At 38.2% G+C, this 22,270-nt stretch overlaps 1 protein-coding gene across 9 annotated transcripts in view; it reads right to left on the minus strand.

Annotated features, from left to right (window-relative positions):
- Positions 1–437: 437 nt before the first annotated feature.
- The window catches only part of ARHGAP29 (Rho GTPase activating protein 29), an 80,621-nt gene continuing 58,788 nt past the window's right edge, over positions 438–22,270 (minus strand). For all 9 annotated transcript variants that reach the window (XM_080656815.1, XM_080656816.1, XM_080656818.1 and 6 more), the window contains 11 exons: positions 16,804–16,961; positions 16,117–16,256; positions 15,740–15,844; positions 13,289–13,387; positions 12,105–12,244; positions 11,647–11,835; positions 11,234–11,371; positions 6,728–6,960; positions 4,980–5,310; positions 4,739–4,847; positions 438–2,511 (listed from right to left, as the gene is read on the minus strand). In XM_080656815.1, coding sequence (XP_080512941.1) covers positions 1,631–2,511; positions 4,739–4,847; positions 4,980–5,310; positions 6,728–6,960; positions 11,234–11,371; positions 11,647–11,835; positions 12,105–12,244; positions 13,289–13,387; positions 15,740–15,844; positions 16,117–16,256; positions 16,804–16,961 — 2,523 coding nt within the window. In that variant the 3' untranslated portion in view covers positions 438–1,630. The remainder of the gene's footprint in view (positions 2,512–4,738; positions 4,848–4,979; positions 5,311–6,727; positions 6,961–11,233; positions 11,372–11,646; positions 11,836–12,104; positions 12,245–13,288; positions 13,388–15,739; positions 15,845–16,116; positions 16,257–16,803; positions 16,962–22,270) is intronic.

Genomic DNA, 22,270 nt, shown 5'->3' on the forward strand with positions numbered 1-22,270 from the left:
GACTTGATCCCAACTGTTACACCTTTGGCCCCTGGAGCACACCACTGAGCCTCAGTTTCCTTGTCTATACCACAGGAATGATAAAATACTTTCTACCCATTATAGGCTGCTGTGAACTTGAAATAATTTATGTAGGAACTTAGCAGAGTTCATGGCACAGAGATGGCTCAGTAACTCTTGACTCTTATTGTCTTTTAGGGTTTTCAATAGCCATAAAATTATTTTGTATTTTATACAATGAGGACTAAAAACAAAGTCCCAGCACAAAGGGTTTGTTATATAAAACTATGTAACAACTTCCCATAAAATGCATTCCATGTTGTAATAAGTCGGGATGTATGAACCCAAGTATTGATCACTAAGCCAATGGTTAATAAGCCTTAAAAGTTTCACCCTCTAAGAGGCAACAATTTCAGAGAAGTCACAAGAACTTGAAATAATTTAACAGGTTAATATATATGTATTTTTATCAAGTACAATATGATCATACAAAAGCATATACTACAAATTAAATTCACACATACAAAAAGAGGCTATTTTATTTTTTTGTCCCTTTTATATCCTATTTTAGGCAAAATGATGAAACCCAGAAAATAACAGAACTGCACTAGTTCTAAAAACTTGGGATTTTATATATGAAATATATCCAGTCATCTACATCTCCTCTCAAATTCCAAACAATGAGGCTTACTGAACTATACTTAGAATCAAATTAAATAAATCTTTGCACGATTCAGATGAAACATACATTGTCAATGTTATAAGTCCAGGTAGAAAAAGTACATAAAATTATTCATAAGTAAAAACATTTCATACAAAAGAAATGTTTGTGTTTTTAAACCCAGACAATATCAAGAGGAAATGCATTAAATTTTAAAACATGTTTTGGACCATTATATAACATACCGAAAGGTTCAGAGTGTTGAACAACAAAATTTTATGCAGAACAAAGCCAAAAGGTAAAAAATTATAAAGTGTATTAAAACCATCTAAAGCCAAATTAGACATAACTGCACTATATAATTTAGAAACTGGTTTAAGTGTATTTTCTCTGTACAATTCAACTACCACTTGTAAATATGGCAATTAATTGAAATGCAATTATATGCAGATTTGCAAGCCTTTTGGCCATTACATAAATATTAAAAAGTTAAGTAAATTGCCAATTGAAAAATAAAAGGTCGCATACATAACGTAAAAGCACAATGGTCAAAGATGCACTATAAAATCGTGTTTTTTAAAAAAAACAATCATACTAAACAAAGCTTTCAGGCACTTGCATTCAGAAACATTTCTTTTATAAATAAACACATAGTTTCATTTCAAAAAAATAAAGCTGATTCTTCCCAATTGCAGCTATTAGTTGGGAACTATATCATATATTAGGGATGCATTTAAATGGACCATTTTATGGGGAAAATCAACTAAACTTCAAAAATACAGATAATTCCAGTGAGACACAGAGGTGGCCCTATCAAAACATTCTACCATTCAATACAACCAACACAGGATAACACAATACAATGACAAAAAGCGAAATCCACAATTTGGCAATCCTATACACAAGAGGCCCTGTCAAAAATTTTCACAAAACAAACACAATACCACAAAACAACTAAAGAAGACAATGTTACACAAACTGTGGGGTTTCATCTTCAAGGTCTTCAAATTGTTGCATTCGTTTAAGCCTTGGCCTCTGACATGTTGGGGGCACATCGGGCAGGTCATGCTCCTGAGAGTTCTCTTTAGGCTTACTTGTCGTCGGCTGCATGGGACAAGCTGGTGTGTTTTCTGAGTCTGGAACTGATTTCAGCATATGCTCCTGAGGAGCGTGAGCTATGCCAGGAGACACTGCTGGGGAGGATGCTGCAGGTTTCTCCTCAACCCCTCTCACGCTAGCAGTGGGAGCACGTGGTTTATAAAAGGTTGTCCAGTGCTGGGGCTGCAGTGTTCTGGGGGCTCTGACAAGAGCGGGAGGGCAGGAGTCAGAGGACTGTCTCTCCAACACCTGTCTTGCTGTTTCAGTGGATGGCTTACTAGGCTGGGTGGCATTGCCTGGATGGTCCCCACCAACCCTGATGCTCGTCATCACTCCTTCTCGGAGTGCATTGGGCACAATCATTGCAGTCTTTGCATTTTGGTCTTTTTGTTCATATTGTTTCTCCCCTGTTTTTTGCAGAGTTTGCTGGTGAAAGCCATCAAATTTGAAACAAATGGGAGGGGTATCTTTTCTATTAACTCCTTCAAAGGCAGGATTCTTGCAAAACTTGTCTGAATTTACATTTCCCATATTTCTGCCGTTTCTCTCATGAGGAGGGCTTGCAAGAAGAAGCAGTCTCTCAACAGGCAAACTTACAGGTCTAATCTTGGTCCTTGGAGTATACCTCTCAATAACACTGTTTGTTTCCCTATTGGACTTTAGAGAAAATGGCTTGGAGGTTTTACAAACTTCTTCCATCTTTTGTGATGCTGATTCAAGCTCTTGGTCAACATGCAAACACACTTTGTTGTCTGAAAAGGAACAGATTTATTTAAAAATCAACTTCCTGGCTCTTGGTTAACAAGAGGAACATGCTCTCAAAACAACAAAGGTCTTACATATTTTTCTGTTATTCTTAGTTATCTATGCAGAGGAGTTTAAAGGTGGACTCTGAATAAAAATGTTAGAATTTTGTATTTACTTAAATCAATATAATAAACAGCTACAAAATCCATTGTAGGCTAGTAAAAAAAACCCCAAATAAACAAAAAAATACTTGCTGAAGTACTTCTTTTTCTGCACCACGAGTTGACAAACAAGCAGTTACTGGGTCAAAGGGTTGTCATTATTTCAACAGGCAGACATTGGTAAATTCACCTCAGAAAAGTTACACCAATTTACAGGCCAGCCAAATACAGGGGTGCCCTTGAATCCCAACACTTTTGCCAACTCCCTAAATCTGCTTTTCAGTTACATTCAACCCACAGCGAGAGCATAGTATATGAAATGCTTTAGATGTCTTTCAATCTGATCAATTAATAAATGGACTTATAATATTAATCCTGTCCAATTAAGGTTCAATTGGTTTAAGGAAAAAATGTCATTCACTTCATTTACTGTTTACTCCCAGACTTACTTTCTTCTCTTTCCTATCAAGTCTGGACCCATGGCCCATGTTTTCTCAAACTAGAACCCTGACTTCCTTTAAGCCCTTTTCCTTTATGCTGCGTCTTCCCTAAAAAAATTCCATTTCTGGACAATTTCAGTCCTCTGCTCATACTCCTCTTTTGGGCAGCGGTCTGCTGACAGATGCCCACCAGAATCACTGTCAGCTGACACCTCATCTGACCTTCCTCCTTAGCTAGGATTGACAACCTCTCTTCCCTGGGCTTCCAAGCAACACTCGCTGTTTCCCAGCCCCACATTTACAGACCACTTTAAGGGACCTGACTTATTGTGGTGGTGCTGTAGATACCCATCAAAGTATATTCTTAAGTTCTGAAGGGAAAGCTCATGGCCTCATGGATAAGAGCACACACTCCAAACCCCAGTTGCTGGGTTAGCTCAGCTCTACCACTTCTGCACTGGGCAAGGCAATCTCACTGTCCCTCAGTGAGATTTTGCTTTTGTTCTGATTCCTCAATTGATGCAGATGTTTCTAGAATTTTGTTTTCACTATCTGCAATATGGATGTCCTGTTGATGAGAAAGAATCAAGATACTCATAACTGCATTTATGCTGATGGATGACCTGAATGTCTAATCATGAAAAGTGCTTAGAATTTTCTGGTATACAGTAAGCACTCACAAATTACATTTATTATTGTAACTATTCTAATTGGGAGTCCTAGATCATGGGATAGTAAAATAAACACAAACATAGATTCAAATACGAATTGAACAATTTATTAGGGACGTGACCTTTGGTATGATTTCACTCTCTTGCACTTTTAAACTATGGTTGAGTGGAGCTCATGTACTTACTTTATAGTACTGTCATGAAGATTAAGTCAGATAAATGAAACCAAACAATAAGCACAGTGCCTATCACAGAGAGGAAGGTACCCAGTCAGGCTATGTCAGTGCTATTTGATTATACATCCAATTTAACACATATGGCTGAATTTTTAAAAACTCGAATTTAGTTCTAGCGATGTACAGAATTACAGTAATAAATGGAAGCATTTCCACAAGCTTGATAGTTACCAATCACTGCAAATAAAATTATCCCACAGTGAATAAAATGACTGTAGTCCAGGAAATAAAAAGACATGAACATTTGTGTGCTTAATGTGCTAAAGGCAGGTGACAGGTAATACATTTGAAAAAAAATTAAGGAGTTTTAGGAATCTAAATTTTTTAAATTTTAGGAGTCTAGTTGACTCCTTATGAGCAGTTAGATCAATACAATGATCTTTAGTAAGAGATGCTAATGAGCTATCATACTATCAATACCTTTTCTGCCATGACTGTAATTGATGGGAAAAAAAATTCACAAAGAGAAAAACAAAAAACAAACAAACAAAAAAACCACCTATGGACTCCAAGGTATCTTTTCATAAGAAAGACTATTATGAAGACTGGTATTCATTTAAAAGTGAGGTACACTGATAGACAACTTTCTTCATGGCTAGCAAGATCCATTAACTGAAGAAGCTTCATTCTCTGACTTCTCTCATCTTCATTCCCCTTGACTTTTATTCATGGCTTATTGACATAGTTTTAAGTCAGTAAACATGTATTTTACATGGCCACTCACCAATGAGACACACATCACATTTTTCTACTGCATTCTGCTTTTGTTCTGATTCCTCAATTGATGCAGATGTTTCTAGAATTTTGTTTTCACTATCTGCAGTATGGATGTCCTGTTGATGAGAAAGAATTTTTAAACATGAAAAAGCATAACACACCTCACAATAAACAAACAGTTCAAAGATTTATAAATTAATATAAATACTATAAAGTTCTAACACAATTCCATAAAGGTCAAAACTCACTTCCTTTGAAGAGAAAAATAGTGACTTCATGAAATGTTCTGGGTCTCTTTCTTCTGGTGATAAGAGAGGCTTCAGAAGACAGCCTTGGTTCACTTGAGGTGCAACACCACCTGTACTACACACAACTACATCTTGTGGCTGTAGGGATCCATCAAAGATCTTCTGGGAATAAGCAATGAGGAACTCTACCAACCGTGCTTGATTTGAGTATTCAGCAAGAGAAGAGATGGTGATAGGAGCAGTTGTGGGCCTTGGCCTAATAAGACTTGGTCCAAAGATCAACCCCAAGTTTTTGGAGTTCATCTTGTTTTCTTCTGCATGATCTACAACCCTGTGGAGTAGAACACATAAAACTGTGTGAGATTTGCATATTAGACTTCCTCAATAGTAATTAACTATGGGTTTGGAAGGATAGAGAAAAAACAGGCTGTAGAAGTCTAAGAAAAAAAAATTTGATTAAATGTTGACCACACACTAAGTTGAGTTTCATAGTATCAGGATAAAATTTAAGTAAGTAAAAGGAGCTACTAGAGTTTTACTAGCAGAAATGAAAAAAAAAAAAAAAAAAAAACCCTTAAAAGCTGCAGTCCTCAGGCTGGAAATGTAAACATCATGGTCAAATTTGCTCGCATTGTCCACAGCTAGTCTTCAAGCCTAGCTCATTCTACTTCCTAAAGATCTCTCTGCTCTGTCACTCCCACGGCTCTGGCCTTACTTCAAACTCTTATCACCTTCTTTCTCTGACTATTCAAGGAAATCTGAATTGCAGTAAAAGGCCTCCCCTCCAAACCATTCTCCATATTGCTTCCTGAAAGATCTAATAGGCAAATCTGAGCATATCAAATTCCTGGCTCAAAATTCTTTAGTGAGTACACAAGGAAGACAATCAACTCATCTGCTAGGTATGTAAGATTTTCTTTACCAGCCTCTACCTAGCTCACTCCTGCTACTGCTTATTATATACTAACCTAATCAAATTGCTTATACTTCCCAAACGCAGAATGATCTCATATGTCTCTGTGTCTGTTACCCTCTGCCAGGAATGCTCTTCTGCACATTCTCTGCCACCAAGTCACTATTTAGTTCCTCAAGTCTGTCTCAGGGCTTCCTTCTGATTCATGACCTACCCTCCGCCATCTTCCTCTGCATGCTGTGCATAGCTCCATAACATAAATGACGCTGTACTGCACTTGTATGTCTCCCAAATTGACAAGCACAACAGGTGGCAAAAACATTATGTTTTCATTCTTGTTTTCCCAACCAGAGCCTGGCACATAGGAGGCATATGAGGAAAATATGTTGGCTGTATGAATACATTCATTATCTCCTTTCCCCTAACACATATTAGAAATGAAATACTCATTTAAAAAACAATAGCACAGCCCTGGCAGGGTAGCTCAGTTGGTTAGAAAAGCATCACAATACGACACCAAGGTTGTGGGTTCAATCCTTGGTGAGGACATACTAGTATACAAGAATCAAACAATGAATGCATAAATAAGTGGAACCACCAATTAATGTTTTTCTGTCTCGCTCTCTTGCTTTCTTTCTCTAAAATCAATAAATAAAAAGAAGAATAAATACAATAGCACAACAATGTGAATGTACTTAATAGTACTGAACTGTACACTTAAAATAATTAAGATGGTAAATTTACATTGTGGACTTTACCACAATTTTTTAAAGAACAAAAACAAAAACTCACCAATTATCCACTACTGAACGCTCTTCTTATGCAAAGTTCTTACCGTTTAAGATGTACTATGAGGTAATGAAGACTGTTAAAATTTGATACTGGCAACTGTCTTAGAAGATCCTTGCTTTTTAGAAGAATTCGGTTGATTTCTATACATGTAGTTGGCCATTTTTTGTCCTCAAGGCTATCCTTTTTTGTCTCTTGTTCTTCATTTACATGTTGGATCTCTTTTGCAAGGTCTATAAATTCCTTGTACAATCGGAATAAAACAAATGGTTCTGGGAGCTGAAGAAATAAAATTACATTAGAAATACCATTATGTCTCCACCTTCCTCCATTAATAATTTACTGAATAGCTACTAAATGGTTTAACATGAATAAGGCTTAAGTTCTAAATGCTATAATAGATGCGATCTATAAAGTGAATATGACATCATCACCATAAATCATATCTTTATTTAAAATGAGTTAACTGATAATCAATAAAAGTCTAAACTTTACATTCATTACTGCCCCAAAGTTAGCATGCATGATCTTCAGCTGTTTTACTGAAACAAACCCAGGATGATACACAATGTAAGTCAAGTTAATTAGGAAAAGCTTATACTCTGAGTTTTACTGGTATGGGGGAAACAGAGAATAAAATTCCATAGGGTCCTTGTGTTTTACTTATATCAGACTGAAGATTAGCATAAGATAATATGATTTACAAGAGAGAACATGTCAACATTTTATTTATCTAATTTTTAAATACAACTTGAATTGTCATAAGGTCAAAAGGAAAAATTCCTCTGTCATCAAAGGGTATGCCACCTTGATCTGTCCATGCCATAACTTACTTCAATATTTCCACTGCTCAGTGATGGAAAATACTGTGTACTTCTACTTAGCTGATATCCCATACTATCTGTGGTGAGGTGGGCACCTGCTTATTCCCCTGCAGAGAGGGAATGCTTCGAGATCAATTTCTACCCCCACCAATGCAGGATCTGAAGAAAGTAACTTAACCTCTTGGAATTTTAGATTTCCTGCATGGTATATGAGTAAAATAAAGGCTGATAGCTCATACTGTAGATTTGAGTATGGTTTCCCACACTAAAATCTTGGTCCCATAGTATTCCTGAGACAGAATGAGAGCTAATAGTATTGGATTCCATTAATTTCCTTTTCCTGATTGATTGGAAAAGATAAAGGATGATTAACTGAGATTTACAGTCATTCAAAGGTAATATGTTTTTATTTCTCAGCTGAGAATCTTTAATGTGATTATAGAGATATCAATAGTTTCCTGGGCTAACGTGACAGGTCCAACATTTGTACCTAATTTTTTTTCCTCTGAAACTCCACTAAAACACAGTTAAGCCCACAGAACTGAGGGAACACCAATGAATGGAGCCAAAAGCAACATTTTACAAGCTGAAGAGCAGATGAACAAGTGCTGACTTAGCAGGCCTGAGAAAGCTGCAATTCCAAACTGAGATCCAACATGGTTTACAGGATCCTAAGGGGACTCAGGGACTGTTAGCATGAGGTGCTCTAATTCTGGAGGGTGGGCTAGCCAAGAAGCATTAGATCTTTAGATCCTTGTCTCCATCCTATGTAAGAGCAACCTCTTTTCCAAAAGTCCGGAATTCCTTCTCTGGGCAGTACTATAAAACTAAGGGTTCTCTGGATGGGCAATGCCAACCATAAGAAACAGATGAGCAACTATCTAAAAACTAGAGGCCTGGTGCATGAAATTCGTGCATTCGGGGCGGGGGGGGGGGGGTCCCTTCAGCCCAGCCTGCACCCTCCTGTAGTCCGGGACGCCTTGGGGGATGTCCGCCTGCCAGCTTAGGTCCGATCCCTGAGAAGCCGGGCTCGCTGCTCCTTAGAGCTGCCTTGGAGGCGGGAGAGGCTCCCGCCACCGCTGCTGTGCTCGACAGCCATGAGCCCGGCTCCTGTGTTGAGCATCTGCCCCCTGATGGTCAGTGCATGTCATAGCAACCGGTTGTTCTGGTCGTTCCACCATAATGGTCGCTGGGCTTTTATATATAGATAGGAATTTAATGATTGTATGCATGCTGAATGCAGAGATCCTAGAGCCTTCTTATCCTGCTTGGCTCCCAAAGCCTGGCACCACACCTCCAGGCAGTAAAAGACCCTTCTCTGGGGTATCAGACCAGCCCAAGAATAAAGATCTAGAGATGCAGACATCAGGTGTCTCCCAGGAAAGCTCAAAATCTTCAAAGCCTTCATATATTCAAGAGCTTCCAAAGACATTTCAATTCCCACCTCTTTCATTTTAAGCAAACAACCATGGAAGACAAATCAAAATAGGTAAAAAAATCCATCCCTAAAACCTGAAGGTCTAAAACTGTACTTTTCTAAATGGTAGTAGCCACTAACCACGTTAAGAGTACTGAGCACTGGAAATGTAGCTGGTCCAAATTAACATGTGCTTTTAATGAAAAATACACACCAGATTTTAAAGACTCTAACAACACACACAAAAAAGATAAAACATTTCATTAACAATTTAAAAATATTGATTAGATGCACAGATATGTTCAATGTTAAATAAAATTTTAAAATTAAGTTTGCCTGCTTTTTCTTTTTATGTGGCTACTAGAAAATTTAATATTATATATGGATCTACATTATATTTCTATTGGATAGGGCTAGAGGCTACACAGAGAAAAGCACTCTTTTTATTTATTTATTTATTAACTTTTTATATATATATTTTTTTTTTGAGAGAGAAACATTGACCATTGACTTGCTGTTTCACCCTTCCACACATTCATTGATTGATGCCTGCATATGCTCTGACCAGAGATTGAACCTTCAACCCTAGCACATCAGGACAATGCTCCAACCAACTGAGCTACCCAGCCAAGGCAAGAAGTTTTTTAAAAAAAAGTTATGAATATCCTGAAGTGGGTACGATACTGCATTCATTTAAAAAGAAAAAATGTTATAAAAAAAATAGAGAACCAGAGTTCTTAGAAATTAAAACATGACTTTAGAAATGAAATAGTTTACAGCAGGGTGAATGAAAAGCTTAGGAAATATCTTAGAAAGTATTAAAAAATGAATAATAGAAAAAAGGAACTACATAAGCAGTACATGTTGTCCAAATATAAGTTCCAGAAAGAAAACAGTGGGGAGAAGTGGGCAATAATATAAAACTTCCAAGAATTAAAGGACAAATAACCAGAATGATATACTTCACCGAGTGCCTGAAACAGATGAAAAATGCGCCCACATCAAGGCATACCATTGTGACATTTTAGAATAGGGAGAAAAAGAAAGCTCTTTAAGCTTTCAGAGAGAAGAAATAGGCCACACACACAAAGACTCAGGAATGAGAAGGATCTGAGTCTCCAAAGAGAACAAGAAAAATGCCTTCAAAATTCTGAAGAAAGTAAGTTCCAGCTTAGAATAAATATTATATCCTTCCACATCATCCACACACTCCAATTACCATCAAGAAAACAGAATAAAGACAGATAAATAAGGTTTCAAATATTTACTCTTATTGCTCAAGAGATGGGCATGACTAAAACAGAATAAATCAATACAAAGCACAGAAGACAGGTGTTACCTCACAAAAGAGAAGAGGGCGGAGACAAAAGGTTCCAGGATGACAGATAGACAGCAGAACTCTGAAGAAGGACATGTTCAGGACTGTGGTTACTATGCTCTCTGTAACTCTCTTCATTTTCACCAGAGGACAGAGGGCAGCTGGGCTTGGCCCAGGTCATTTTTAACACTTGGCTTCTCATGACAATGTGCTGATTGTTCCAGCAACCCTTCCATGAGCTGCTCCTTGAAGCCACAAAGGCCACTTATTTCACCCCACATAAGTGTTTTCTTTGGACCTAATCCTGTAAACTGCAATGGGCACAGAAAGAGGAAATACAAAGTAGGCCACTCCTCAACCATCTTCCTGCTGAACTTCCAGAGAACCCAGCTTATAGGATAGCCCTGCCTGACTCCCCAAGTGTGGTGAACTTCTAGGATGCACTCATGATGGTGCCCACTGACCTCCCACAACAGCTATTTTAAAACACTGTACCAATGAAGGTAAAGCTGGACTATGACCCAGACACTGTTGTTACTGAATTGACCCTTCTTACAACAATGTAATAGTCTTTCCTTTCACAGCTAGATTTATGCTTTCTGCTTAGTTTTCTATAACTTAATGATATACTGCTTAGGAATTCACAAAAGGTATTAAAACTTAAGAAAGGAGAGGGAGTTATTAACACAATTAGGAAAGACCACTGGGGTGGGGTTACAGACTGTGATGGAGAGGGGCACAAAGAACCCTTTTAAAAGGTATAGTAATGTTCTATTTCCTTAAGCTAGGCAATGGGAAATGAGTGTTTATTTTTATTGCTATTGGTCTGTAAACTGTACATACATTTTATATATACTTTAATCTATATATTAAGAAAGATATTAATATAGTCTATGTCAATGAACATATATGTGTAGCAAATGTAATCAGCAAAATACAAATCATATTTTTGCTCTTTTCCAGTTAATTTTAGGTTTTAAGGGTAGGCTTTACCTGTCGAAGGTATAATTTCAAGACGTCACAGATGTCATGTGCACTAAATTCTGAAATGTCTACCAACTGCATTCCATTTTCCAAAGCCTGACACAGTTTTTCAGTTTTTATTTTGTTTCCACATACACGATAAATTCCCTTGAGAAGAAAGAAGGAAAATACTGCAAAATTCTGCTTTAGAACAAAGGCTAAATGTGGACATTTAAATATCTTTGATGTGCCTACTTCAATTTTTATTAGTACTTCAGAAAAAAAACTTGTGTTAAATAAGGTAATATTTTCCAAATAAATCTGAATAAAATCAGTTCTTATTAAAAACTGAGAGCACTGTTTTCCTTTAAAGTGTTCTTATCATTAGAATAAATCACACAGACATCTGCTTAAAATTTTTCATTTTCAGAGTTACAACATACCTGTAGACACAAGGCTCTACTTTCAATCTCTGAGGCACATACTTTGAGTATAAAAGGGATGCCATCTGGTTCCTTTTTTGCAACTTGTGTGAATTCTGCTCCAAATAAGTGTATTTTCCCCAAAAGTTTTTGATGACCACAAATGATGACTAAATTTTCCAAACACTTTCGGTGACAAACAAGGAGACACTAAAAAAATAATTTAAAACTAGTTAATTTATCTTAAAACTATTTACAACTGGACAAGCTAAAGGTAGAGTGGTAACACAACGAAAATGAGTTTAAAAGGTATTACTTATGGTGTTTGAAATACATTTAATAGCAAAATGAAATATAAAATTGTAGAAGGTACACTGGGGTTCAATTTATTTGCAAAAGTTCCTAATCAGTAAAATTAACTTTTAAAAGTATAAAACAAAAAGCATTAAGGGGCTAATGTAATTCCAGAAAGATCTTACCTCTTCACATTCAACACCTTGGAATACTACAATGCTTTCACAATCCCTACATTTTGTGGGGGATCTCAACTTGCGAAACTTGTGAGTGAGAGCTGCCTTTGACATCAATGTTTTCTTATATGTTCCAAGTGAATTGGGTCCTTGCAATAGAAACAGATTATTATATAAAAATCGTAAGGTGACTTTTTTCCATAAGACAGAATATTCTGAAAAATTTGCAATCATTCATATATTACAAAAAGCTATTATTTTGAGTCTATAAAATAAAGGATCTAATTTAGAAATCTCTTACAAGGCACACATTTATCAAACATTTTAACAATGTGTAAAATTTACCACCAAACCAGTAAGATACTTCTAAAATAGTACAGCATAATGTTTACAGAATGAGAAAGTTAACACTGTTATTAATATGCCCTTTATTAAGCTGGGAAGGGTTTTATATAGGTGGCATTTACATAGGTTTTTTTATAAAATGCCCCTTTTATAAAAACTTCAAAGAAAACTAGCTGTATGAGGTAACTGTGTTATAGCCCCATTAAGGATAAAGCTATTCTTAAATCATCATAAAATTATAGCTAATACTAGCTAGTAATATTTGAATATCCTGCTAGAGGTCAAATGTTCTATACGGTTTTAGGAAATGATGCCAAAACAGGTATCTAGAGGTTTCAAATATATAAAATTAATTTATATGAGTCTAATTCAAGTCATTAAGGTAAAAGATTTATTTTTTTTAAAGAAAAAAAAAAAGACTTTTTTTTTATATCCTTCAACATCCACAACTTTCCTTGTCCTCAAAAAGTATACTTATTTACCTTTCCTGTTTAACTCCTTGCTCTGTTTCTATTGAAGAGGCTTTTTCAGAATTTCTCATGCATGGCAACACTTTTAACAGTTAAATCACTATATTAGGTTTATGAAAGATCAAAATATCTAGCCTATTTTAGCACCATGCTAATATATTTTAGATCGAGTAGTTTTGCTTTTTGTATTTGTAACATTTGATTAATATATTATCAACCCATACTTGTACATAATTTGTTGGGATATATTTAAGTCATTATAATGCCTTTTGTTTAATACATAGCAAAGTAATTCTTTACATTATAGTATTATCCTAACATCATGCAGTGCTACTGATTCAATTGGTTTAGTGACTCTGATATTCAGAGTGTCAATACCAGCTTCTGAAGGGGAAGGTGGCTCTCTTTCGTCTAGGTCATCTGCAGAAGACATGGTTCCACTGGATGGAGTTCGTGGAAGTTTTCGATGAAAGTCTCCTAAAAGAAATTATGAATACAATTACCTGACCATGCACTGTAGAATTTTACCAATGAGTAATGACAACATCCTTTTTGTTGTTGTTCCACTTAACTGGTTGCTTCTTGTATGTGACCTGATCGGAGATCAAACCTGCAACCCTGGTTTATCAGGACAACGCTCTAACCCAGTGGTCAGCAAACTCATTAGTCAACAGAGCGGCAAACCGCAGCTCACGAGCCACAGTTTGCCGACCACTGCACCAAATGAGCTACCTGGCCAAGGCAAAATGACAACATCTTTTTAATAACACAGTCATAATATTTATTAGCTATAATGCAAAAAATGTGCTTCCCTTCTCAGACTTTGGATATAGGGAATTCTGATACTTATTCAAAAGAAAGCTGAACCAAAGAAAATTGAACCAAAACCTACTTTTCCAGGTAAATGTAAAATTGAGGATCATTCATCCCAATGAGACCTTAATTGTCAATTTCTGATAGTAAGTGCTAGACATTGTAAGTTCTACAAGACAGGGAGTATTTTCTCTTCACGTCATATCTAATACCTGACAGAGTAGCTGGCACAACAGCAAAGTTGTCATTAAATGTTTATTCAGTTAAGCTATAAATAAATGTATACAATGTAACCTAAAGTTTGTAAAATACATAAAAATCTTTAAATTTAGCAATATAATAGTAATATTATATTTATGTGAATAGTATAACAAGAGACTAAGAATTAGGAACAACGATTCCTGACAGGGAACTGAGATCCCAAGATGCAAGTTTTGTTCGCAAAGAACATAGTTATGTGTATCAAAGCAGGTACAGAAGCAGCCCAACTAGGCAATGATGTTTATTTTTATTTGTTTCCTGCTGATATTAAAACAGGATTATAGTTAAGAATTAACTTAAATCACGGCCTTAACTATCTAAGGTTCAAAGTTAGAAAGGGCTTTATAAATTATTTAAAACAACAATATCTTCCCCAAAAGATTCCTCTGCATATGTTTAAAAGGTAGTCAGCTAGTTTTTGCTTTGAATGTGTCCCTAATGATTGAGAAATCATGAGGTCGCATATTCCATTGTTAGAACTATTCTAATTGTAAAATGGCTTTCTTATGTTACTGAGCAGAAATCTGCCTCTCTATAAACCCTAGTCTTAGGCCATACTTCTCCCTAAAGGAGCAAGCAAAAGCACTCTACACCTTTACATTTCCAATATTTAAGGATAGTTGCCATGTCCCCAAGTTTACTCTTTCCCAGACTAGGCATACTCAGGTCTTCACCCATTTACCTTGTGACAAAGTTTCCATAATTTTGTCTAATTTACATGAAGTCTCAAAGGATTCCAAATAATTTAGGATTTTCTCTAAAACAGGTCTTAATTTCTGGGGATTGCTGAGGAACTACACTGTTTTTATAAAGCTAATTACAAATATTCATTTAAATATTTAGGCTCATATTTCCAGAGTATCCTCCTGAACACAGCTAGTTTTAAAGGACACAAAACAAGCCTACAAATAACAGGGTTGCATGGAAATTATTTCTAACTTAAATTCAGAGATTTATTTACATGAATAAAATTTCTACAGTATGCAGAACACATCTCCTGCAGTGCTGAGATCCTAAAGGAAGGTAGGTTGCCAGGAAGAACAGAACTGGAACAGTCTCTGGTAGAGGAGTGGAGAAGAAAAAATGTCAAAGTAAAAATCTCCTGGGTTCAAGTGCTACCTTCTCCTGCTAGTTGTAGTATCACCTATAGCATGTTATCCTCTTTGAAGCCATGATAGGAGCTTTCAGACACTTTCTCTGCCTTTCTAAGGAGCATGAGATTATCAAAGTACTATAAAGTACATTTGTAAAAAATTAGTAAGAATAGCAATCACAGGCACAAGAATTAGTGTTAACTATAGTGTTCATTACAGCAATTAACTATAAAACGATCCAAAAGATAGATAATAGTTATGTTCACAGAATAGAATATTATCCAAAGTAGAGTATAAATTAAAGATGGTTACTTACACCAATATGGACATTAAAAAAAGACACATGGAAGAAGTAAAAAAAAGAATAGCATGACTCCATCTGTATATCATTTTGAGGAGGGCAAGGCTCAACTAGATACACGTACTAAAACATTTGATGGTTTATTCTGGTGGAATAGGGCAATGTTATCAAGGAGGTGTACATAGGTACCTAATTTACTGATAATCTTCTATTTTATTATTTTTCTTTTAACTACATACACACACACCCTCTCTCTATGAGATAATTCATTATAAAAATAAGTATTTGTAAAATATTTCTCAAAAGGAATATTTTAATCTTCCATTGAATTTTCACTGCTAGAGTTAAATACTTATATACCTGGACTTATAGATTCTGAATCCAAAGATCTAGACTCACTGCTTCCTCCAGTGCTCTCTGAGTCACTGAACATCCCAAATGTCCATGACCTTATAAAAGAAGAACCTTTAAGAAAAGAATATTTAAAGTTAAACATGGCTGCAGATAGTTCATAAGGCAAAATACTGACATATAAAATGAGACAAATCAAGTTTCTTTAACCATAATCAATAATCAATTTTAAGACAAGCACAGTGCTTAAAACTGTGAATAAGGCTTCACAAAGTTACAATTTAAGGCCTGATTTTTAAATTCTAGGGCTGCAATCCATTTAATAATCACATTTAAGCAATTTGATCTTTCATAAACTTAGTGCTGTCTTTAATGTGAATATCTACCTGTGATATCAACACTGTTGGAGCATCTGTCCTCGTCAATCTTATTAGAACTGTCAGGAAGGCGCACAACGTCCTCTAAAGAGTCAGCAGGTCCATATCCAGAAGTGTGGGAACTATTTATTAATTGCTTAGTTACATTCCTAAGAAAAACCCAAATTAAATTCATCACTGAGGATGACTAATAATAAGCCTAATTTATTCTGTTTTCAAAAAAATGTTTATTTAACAAATGTAGAATAATTTAACTAAATATTAAGAACAAACCATATTATATGGTTCAACTTCCTAAAGAAGGTATGAGTAAAACTTAATCATTTATACTTATTATAGCTGAAATATAGCAAAGAGTAGCAAAAGGAAAGTCGATTCATGTCATGGTTCAACTTTTTAGTATAATCTGTGGAAAATGTAGGTTAAGTCTGCATATTAAACATTCAAAATAGGTATAACCATGACTTGCCATTCTCAAAAGATTCCTAAATCTCAAAGATCTGAGCTCTGGGCCAAATAGAAAGCTTTTTTTACTCTTAAGTGAGTTACAACTTAAGTAATACTTAAAAATTCAGAAAAAAAAAAGTAAAGTTAATTCTGCCTCTATTACAAAAGATACCACTTTATACCAGAATAGGAACTTAGCAATAAATATTTTATCTCTTGAAAAAAAGTTAGCTGTACATTCATACTTACCCATCAACTTTTTCTTCTTCAGTTGAATTCGTGGCCCTGACAAACTCACTATACTCTTGGCCTGGGTCATAGAGTTTGGCACTATCACAGAGAGACTGTAAATTGTTTGCGAGGGAGGCAGCCTGTAGTTGTTGCATCTGGAAGAGGTTAACTGTTACCTATGATCACAGATAAAGACAAAAGTCAAAATAACATGATATACAGAATGCTATGTAAATACACATTTACTTCAAGTAAAAGGAATACTATGTAAATAAACATTGACCAAGAAAAAGGAATAAAGTGAAGCAAACAACACTGAATATCATCGTGAGCATACTATGTTGCCTGACTTTGTGCAAGGTCTAAATTCAGAAAATATAAGTTTTATTCCAATATCTAGGAGCAATCATTTCCAGCAAAACTGGCTTAAACCGAAAAGTTCAAAAACACAACTCCATGTCCCTTCTGGTTCACAGTTTGGGGAGATAAATGTATTTTTGAGGATCCCCAGCTCTGTACTTGAATGATCTGTCCACAATTGTCTCAACTCTACATGAAAAATGTGAAAGGAAAATTTTAATCAGAGCACTATTGACATTCATTTTTCAATCCTATAAAAATAGAAATGCTTTCTATGTATAATGTATCCTAGAGTACTCAATTTTTATAATTAGGTATTATTTTGAATGTACTCTACTCAGAATACATTATTCCACTGAGTTTCTACAAATGTGTAAATATCATTACTACTACTTAATGTAACAATAACAACCATATAACAACTGATAGAGCTTCTACTATGCCAGATCCATTCTGAGAACTTCACTAATTTAATGCATGAATTAACTAATTTGATGCTCACAAAAACCTAGGCTTTGGGTATATTATAGCAAACAGATGAAACCCCAGTCCTCATAGAGTTTAAGTTCTCCTCAGACTGGTGTCCAACAGAGAGAGAGCAAATTAAGTAAATAAGATAATTTCTGGTAGTGAAAACTGCTAATAATAATATGTAAGACTGTCAAGTTATGGAATATGACCAGATACATGTTTATGGAAGAGTACTTTTGACATGGTAGGTTAGTACTGGCCTTTCTGAGGACATAGCATTTGAACTGAGACCTGACATAAGAAAGAATGAACGAACAGCTTCAGGGAGAAAAACCAACCCAGACAAAAGACCCGAGGGCAAGAATTAGTGGGAAAGAGCATGTTGCACTCAAGAAACAGATGAAAGGTCAATATGACTGAAGCAGATTGAAAAGGTGGGAGAAAAGGGGGGGGGGAAGTCATCTAAACCACATTAAAGAGCCTGGACAGATGTTGGGAGGGTTGGGGAGTGGTGGAGGGATTGAGCAAAAAAGAAAAAAACTCAGTGTGCTGACTGCTGGGAGATGGGTGGTAGGAGGTGGAGGAGGGTATATGGGGGATAAATAATGACGGAAGGAGACTGGACTTGGGGTGGTGAACACACGATACAATGTATATATGTTGTGTTGTGGAATTGTGCTCCTGAAACCTGGATAATTTTATTAACCAGTGTCACCCCAATAAATTCAATAAAAAGGAAATAGCCCAAGTGCCTATCAGTAGATGAATGGATAAAAAAGGGGTGGTACATTTACACGATGGAATACTATGCAGCTGTAAAAAAGGGTCTCCTACCCTTTGAGACAGCCTGTGGGCACCTGGAATGTATTATGCTAAGTGAAATAAGCCAGTCAAAGAAAGACAAGTATCACATGATCTCACTTATATATAGAATCTAATTAACAAAATAAACAGATGAACAAAATAGGTCCAGAGGCATCAAAGCATGGCACAGACTGAAGATCTCAAAGGGGTAAAGGGGATGGGCAGAGATTAACCAAAGAACTTATATGCACACTAGACGCCCGGTGCACAAAATTCATGCATGGGGGGGAGTTCCCTCAGCCTGGCCTGCACCCTCTCTAATCCAGGACCTCGCTTGCAATCTGGGACTGCTGGATCCTAACCACTCACCTGCCTGCCTGCCTGATCGCCCCTAACCACCTCTGCCTGCCTGCCTGATCACCCCTAACCCCTCTGCCTGCCTATCTGATCACGCCTAACTGCTCTCCCCTGCAGCCTGATCACCCCTAACAGCTCTCCCCTGCTGGCCTGATAGCCCTTAACCACCTCTGCCTTGGCCCCTGCCACCGTGGCTTTGTCCGGAAGGATGTCTGGAAGACATCCTGTCTATCCGGTCTAATTAGCATATTACCCTTTTATTAGCACAGATACCCATAACCCATGGACACAGACAATAGGGTGGTAAAGACCTGGGGTGGTGTAGAACTGGGTGGAGGAGAGCATTGGGGGGAAATGAGGGGCATTTGTAATACTCTCAACAATAAAGAAACTTTTTTAAAAAAAGGGGAAAAAAGAAAAATATGACATACGGATATGACATATTTTTAAATGCCACTCTGTCTCCTGTGTGGGGAATGTGAATGAATGCCAAGTTTCACTGGCTTAATGTTATTTCGAAGACTGTCATGTTTCCTCTTCATGCTCTGGATATACCAAATGATATGTTGAACTTATGATTAGCCTCTAAGTGGCATTCCTCAAAGATAACTAAAACTCATCACAAATAGCATTTGAAAAGTGCACCAACAAAACAGCTTATTAGTGCCCTAAGTTTTTCAAAGAACTAAGGAACTTCAAACTACAAATGGTAAAGTTTAAGTTCAGCAACTAGCTATGATCAGGAAATTCTCCATTTAATGGTAAACTGGACTTACTTTCTTGATCCTAAAAGTAACTATACATTTTTAATACTTTTAATAAATTTTATGAATCTAGTTAAAAACACCAATAATTTGAAAAGCCAAATGAATAGACTGGTATAACCAATTCATCTGCTGAATGTCTCTGAGAATCTATATATATAAAATCCTAATATGCAAATAGAGCAAACTGTGAAACAACTGAACCAGTTGCTATGACGTGTGCTGACCACTAGGGGGAGCATGCAGAACATGGTGGGCATCGGCAGCAGGTGGCAGAGTGCAGCACATGGCGGGTATTGGCCGTGGTGGGATGGTGGAGCAGATGAGCGAGGGTGCCAGACCATGGCAGGGTGAGCCTCTGGTGGTTACTGAAAGTTCTTTGTTCCCACGTGCCATGGTCCTGGCGAGCACTCACACCTGCTGCCAGTGCTGGCCCCAGTTGCACCCGCTGCCAGCGCCCGGCACTGGCCCCGATCGCCCTTCAGGGCTTCTCCACTTCCCCCTGCTCCTGAGGGGCGATCAGGGCAGCAGTGCCACTTGCACCCACTGATGATGCTGGCCCTGCTTGCACCCACTGCTGGCTCTGGCCCCAATCGCTCCACGCTGTCACTGGGTGTGAGTGGGGCTGGCGCCATCAGCGCGTGGGAGCTGCGACAGCTGGCGGGAGCAGGGCTTCTGGCAGACAGGGGACGGGGGCCACGGTGGGAGGGGCCAGGTGAGGGCGTGGAGGATGGGCCGAGACCCGCCCCTGTGCCCACTACAGCTTTGTAGCCCACAGTTCCTTTCAAGGTGCATGAATTCGTGCACTGGCATCGGCAGCAGCAGGATGGTGGAGCAGGTGAGAAGGGATGCCAGACCAAGGCGGGTGCCAGTTGCTGTCATCGGGGCGAGCCTCTGGTGGTTACTGAAAATTCTTTGCTTCCACGTGCCACGGTCCCGCCCGGCGCTTGTATCTGCTGCCGGTGCTGGCCCCGCTAGCACCCACTGCTGGAGCCTGGCACCAGTCCCGACTGCTTGGCGCTGTCAGCAGGTGCGAATGGCGGCTGCCGGCCCTGATAGCCCCTGAGGGCTTCTCTACCTCCCCCTGCTCCTGAGGTGTGATTGGTGCAGCAGCCACCGCTCACACCTGCTGACGGTGCCAACCCTGCTCACACCCGCTGCTGGTGCCAGCCCCAATTGCTCCATGCTGTCAGCGCGTGGGAGTAGTGGTGGCAGGAGAGGGGCTGCCGGCCGAGAGGGAACCAGGGGCTGCGGTGGGAGGGGCTGGGCAGGGGTGTGAAGGATGGGCCAAGACCCGTCCCTGTACCCACCGCAGCCTCGCAGCCACAGTTCAAGGTGCATGAATTGGTGCACTGGGCCCCTAGTCTATGCTAATAAAAGGGTAACATGCTAATTAGACCAGACATCTTCCAGACGTCCTTCCAGACAAAGCTACAGTGGCAGGGCCGAGGCAGAGGCAGTTAGGGGTGATCAGGCCAGCTGGGGAGAGCAGTTAGGGTGATCAGGCCGGCAGGGGAGAGCAGTTAGGGCAATCAGACCAGCAGGAGAGAGCCGTTAGGGGGATCAGGCTGGCAGGGGAGAGCAGTTAGGGGGATCAGGCCGGCAGGGGAGAGCAGTTAGGGCAATCAGGCAGGCAGGCAGACAGAGGTGGTTAGGGGCAATCAGGCAGGCAGGCAGAGGCGGTTAGGGGCAATCAGGCTGGGAAGCAGGTGAGGGGTTAGTAGCCAGCGGTTCCAGATTGCGAGAGGGATGTCTGACTGCCTGTTTAAGCCTGATTCCTGTGGGATCGGGCCTAAACTGGCAGTTGGACATCCCCTGATGGGTCCCAGATTGGAGAGGTGCAGGCCAGGCTGAGGGACACCCCTCTTCCTGCCCCGTGCATGAATTTCGTGCACCAGGCCTCTAGTTAATAATAAAAGACGTAAGCAATAATATACTAGTATACAGGTAGCCCAATCTTAAATATCTTTTCCCTAAATTATTCAGCCTCCTCCCACACTTAACAGAAATGCTAAAGTGAGGTCCCCAGGTGGGAGTTCCTCTAGGACTTGTTAAGCATCTTAACTGAAGTGGCCCACAGGTACCTAAAAAACCATCACGCCCCTTTAGACCTTTTTGTCCCGCAATGTGTTTTTTGAGTCAGGGACTCAGTCCCTTTCTTCTAGGTTCCCAATGGTTAGCAGTGTCCACATTTGGGGAAATGACCAAATAAAGAGTAATAGAAAGTGTTATTGGTCAAGGTCATATTGTAATTTTCTATGTTTTCTGGTGTTGCTCACTCAAGCACACAGGACTTCCAATTCTATGCCCAGCTTTTGTCATCTACATCTAATTTTTTATTACTCCATGGGCACAAGAATTAGTGTAAATTTTTCTGACAGCTGATGAACTACAATTATCCATAATTTCAAATCAATGGGAAAAATTTCTCCAACTTAAATGAGCAATAATGTAAAAATTAATTTTTGTTCAATATAATTTTATATCTAGAATTTTTTTTAAATGATAGTTTTCTTGAATGTTCTAAAAAAAAACCCAAAACACTCTTGTTCTAATTTTTCCCATTTTTCAAAGCCCAATGATTTGATTAGGTCTTTAATGACTGTCTTGCTCATTTCTCCTTCCTCTCACTTAGAAATTAATTATGATCTACATCCCACATCCCTAATGCTTTAAAATTCAAGACAATTTTGAATATTCAAGAATAATCTTTAATGACCATGATATAA

Source organism: Plecotus auritus (genome assembly GCF_963455305.1).
Source record: "Plecotus auritus genome assembly, chromosome: 2".
Lineage (NCBI taxonomy): Eukaryota > Metazoa > Chordata > Mammalia > Chiroptera > Vespertilionidae > Plecotus > Plecotus auritus.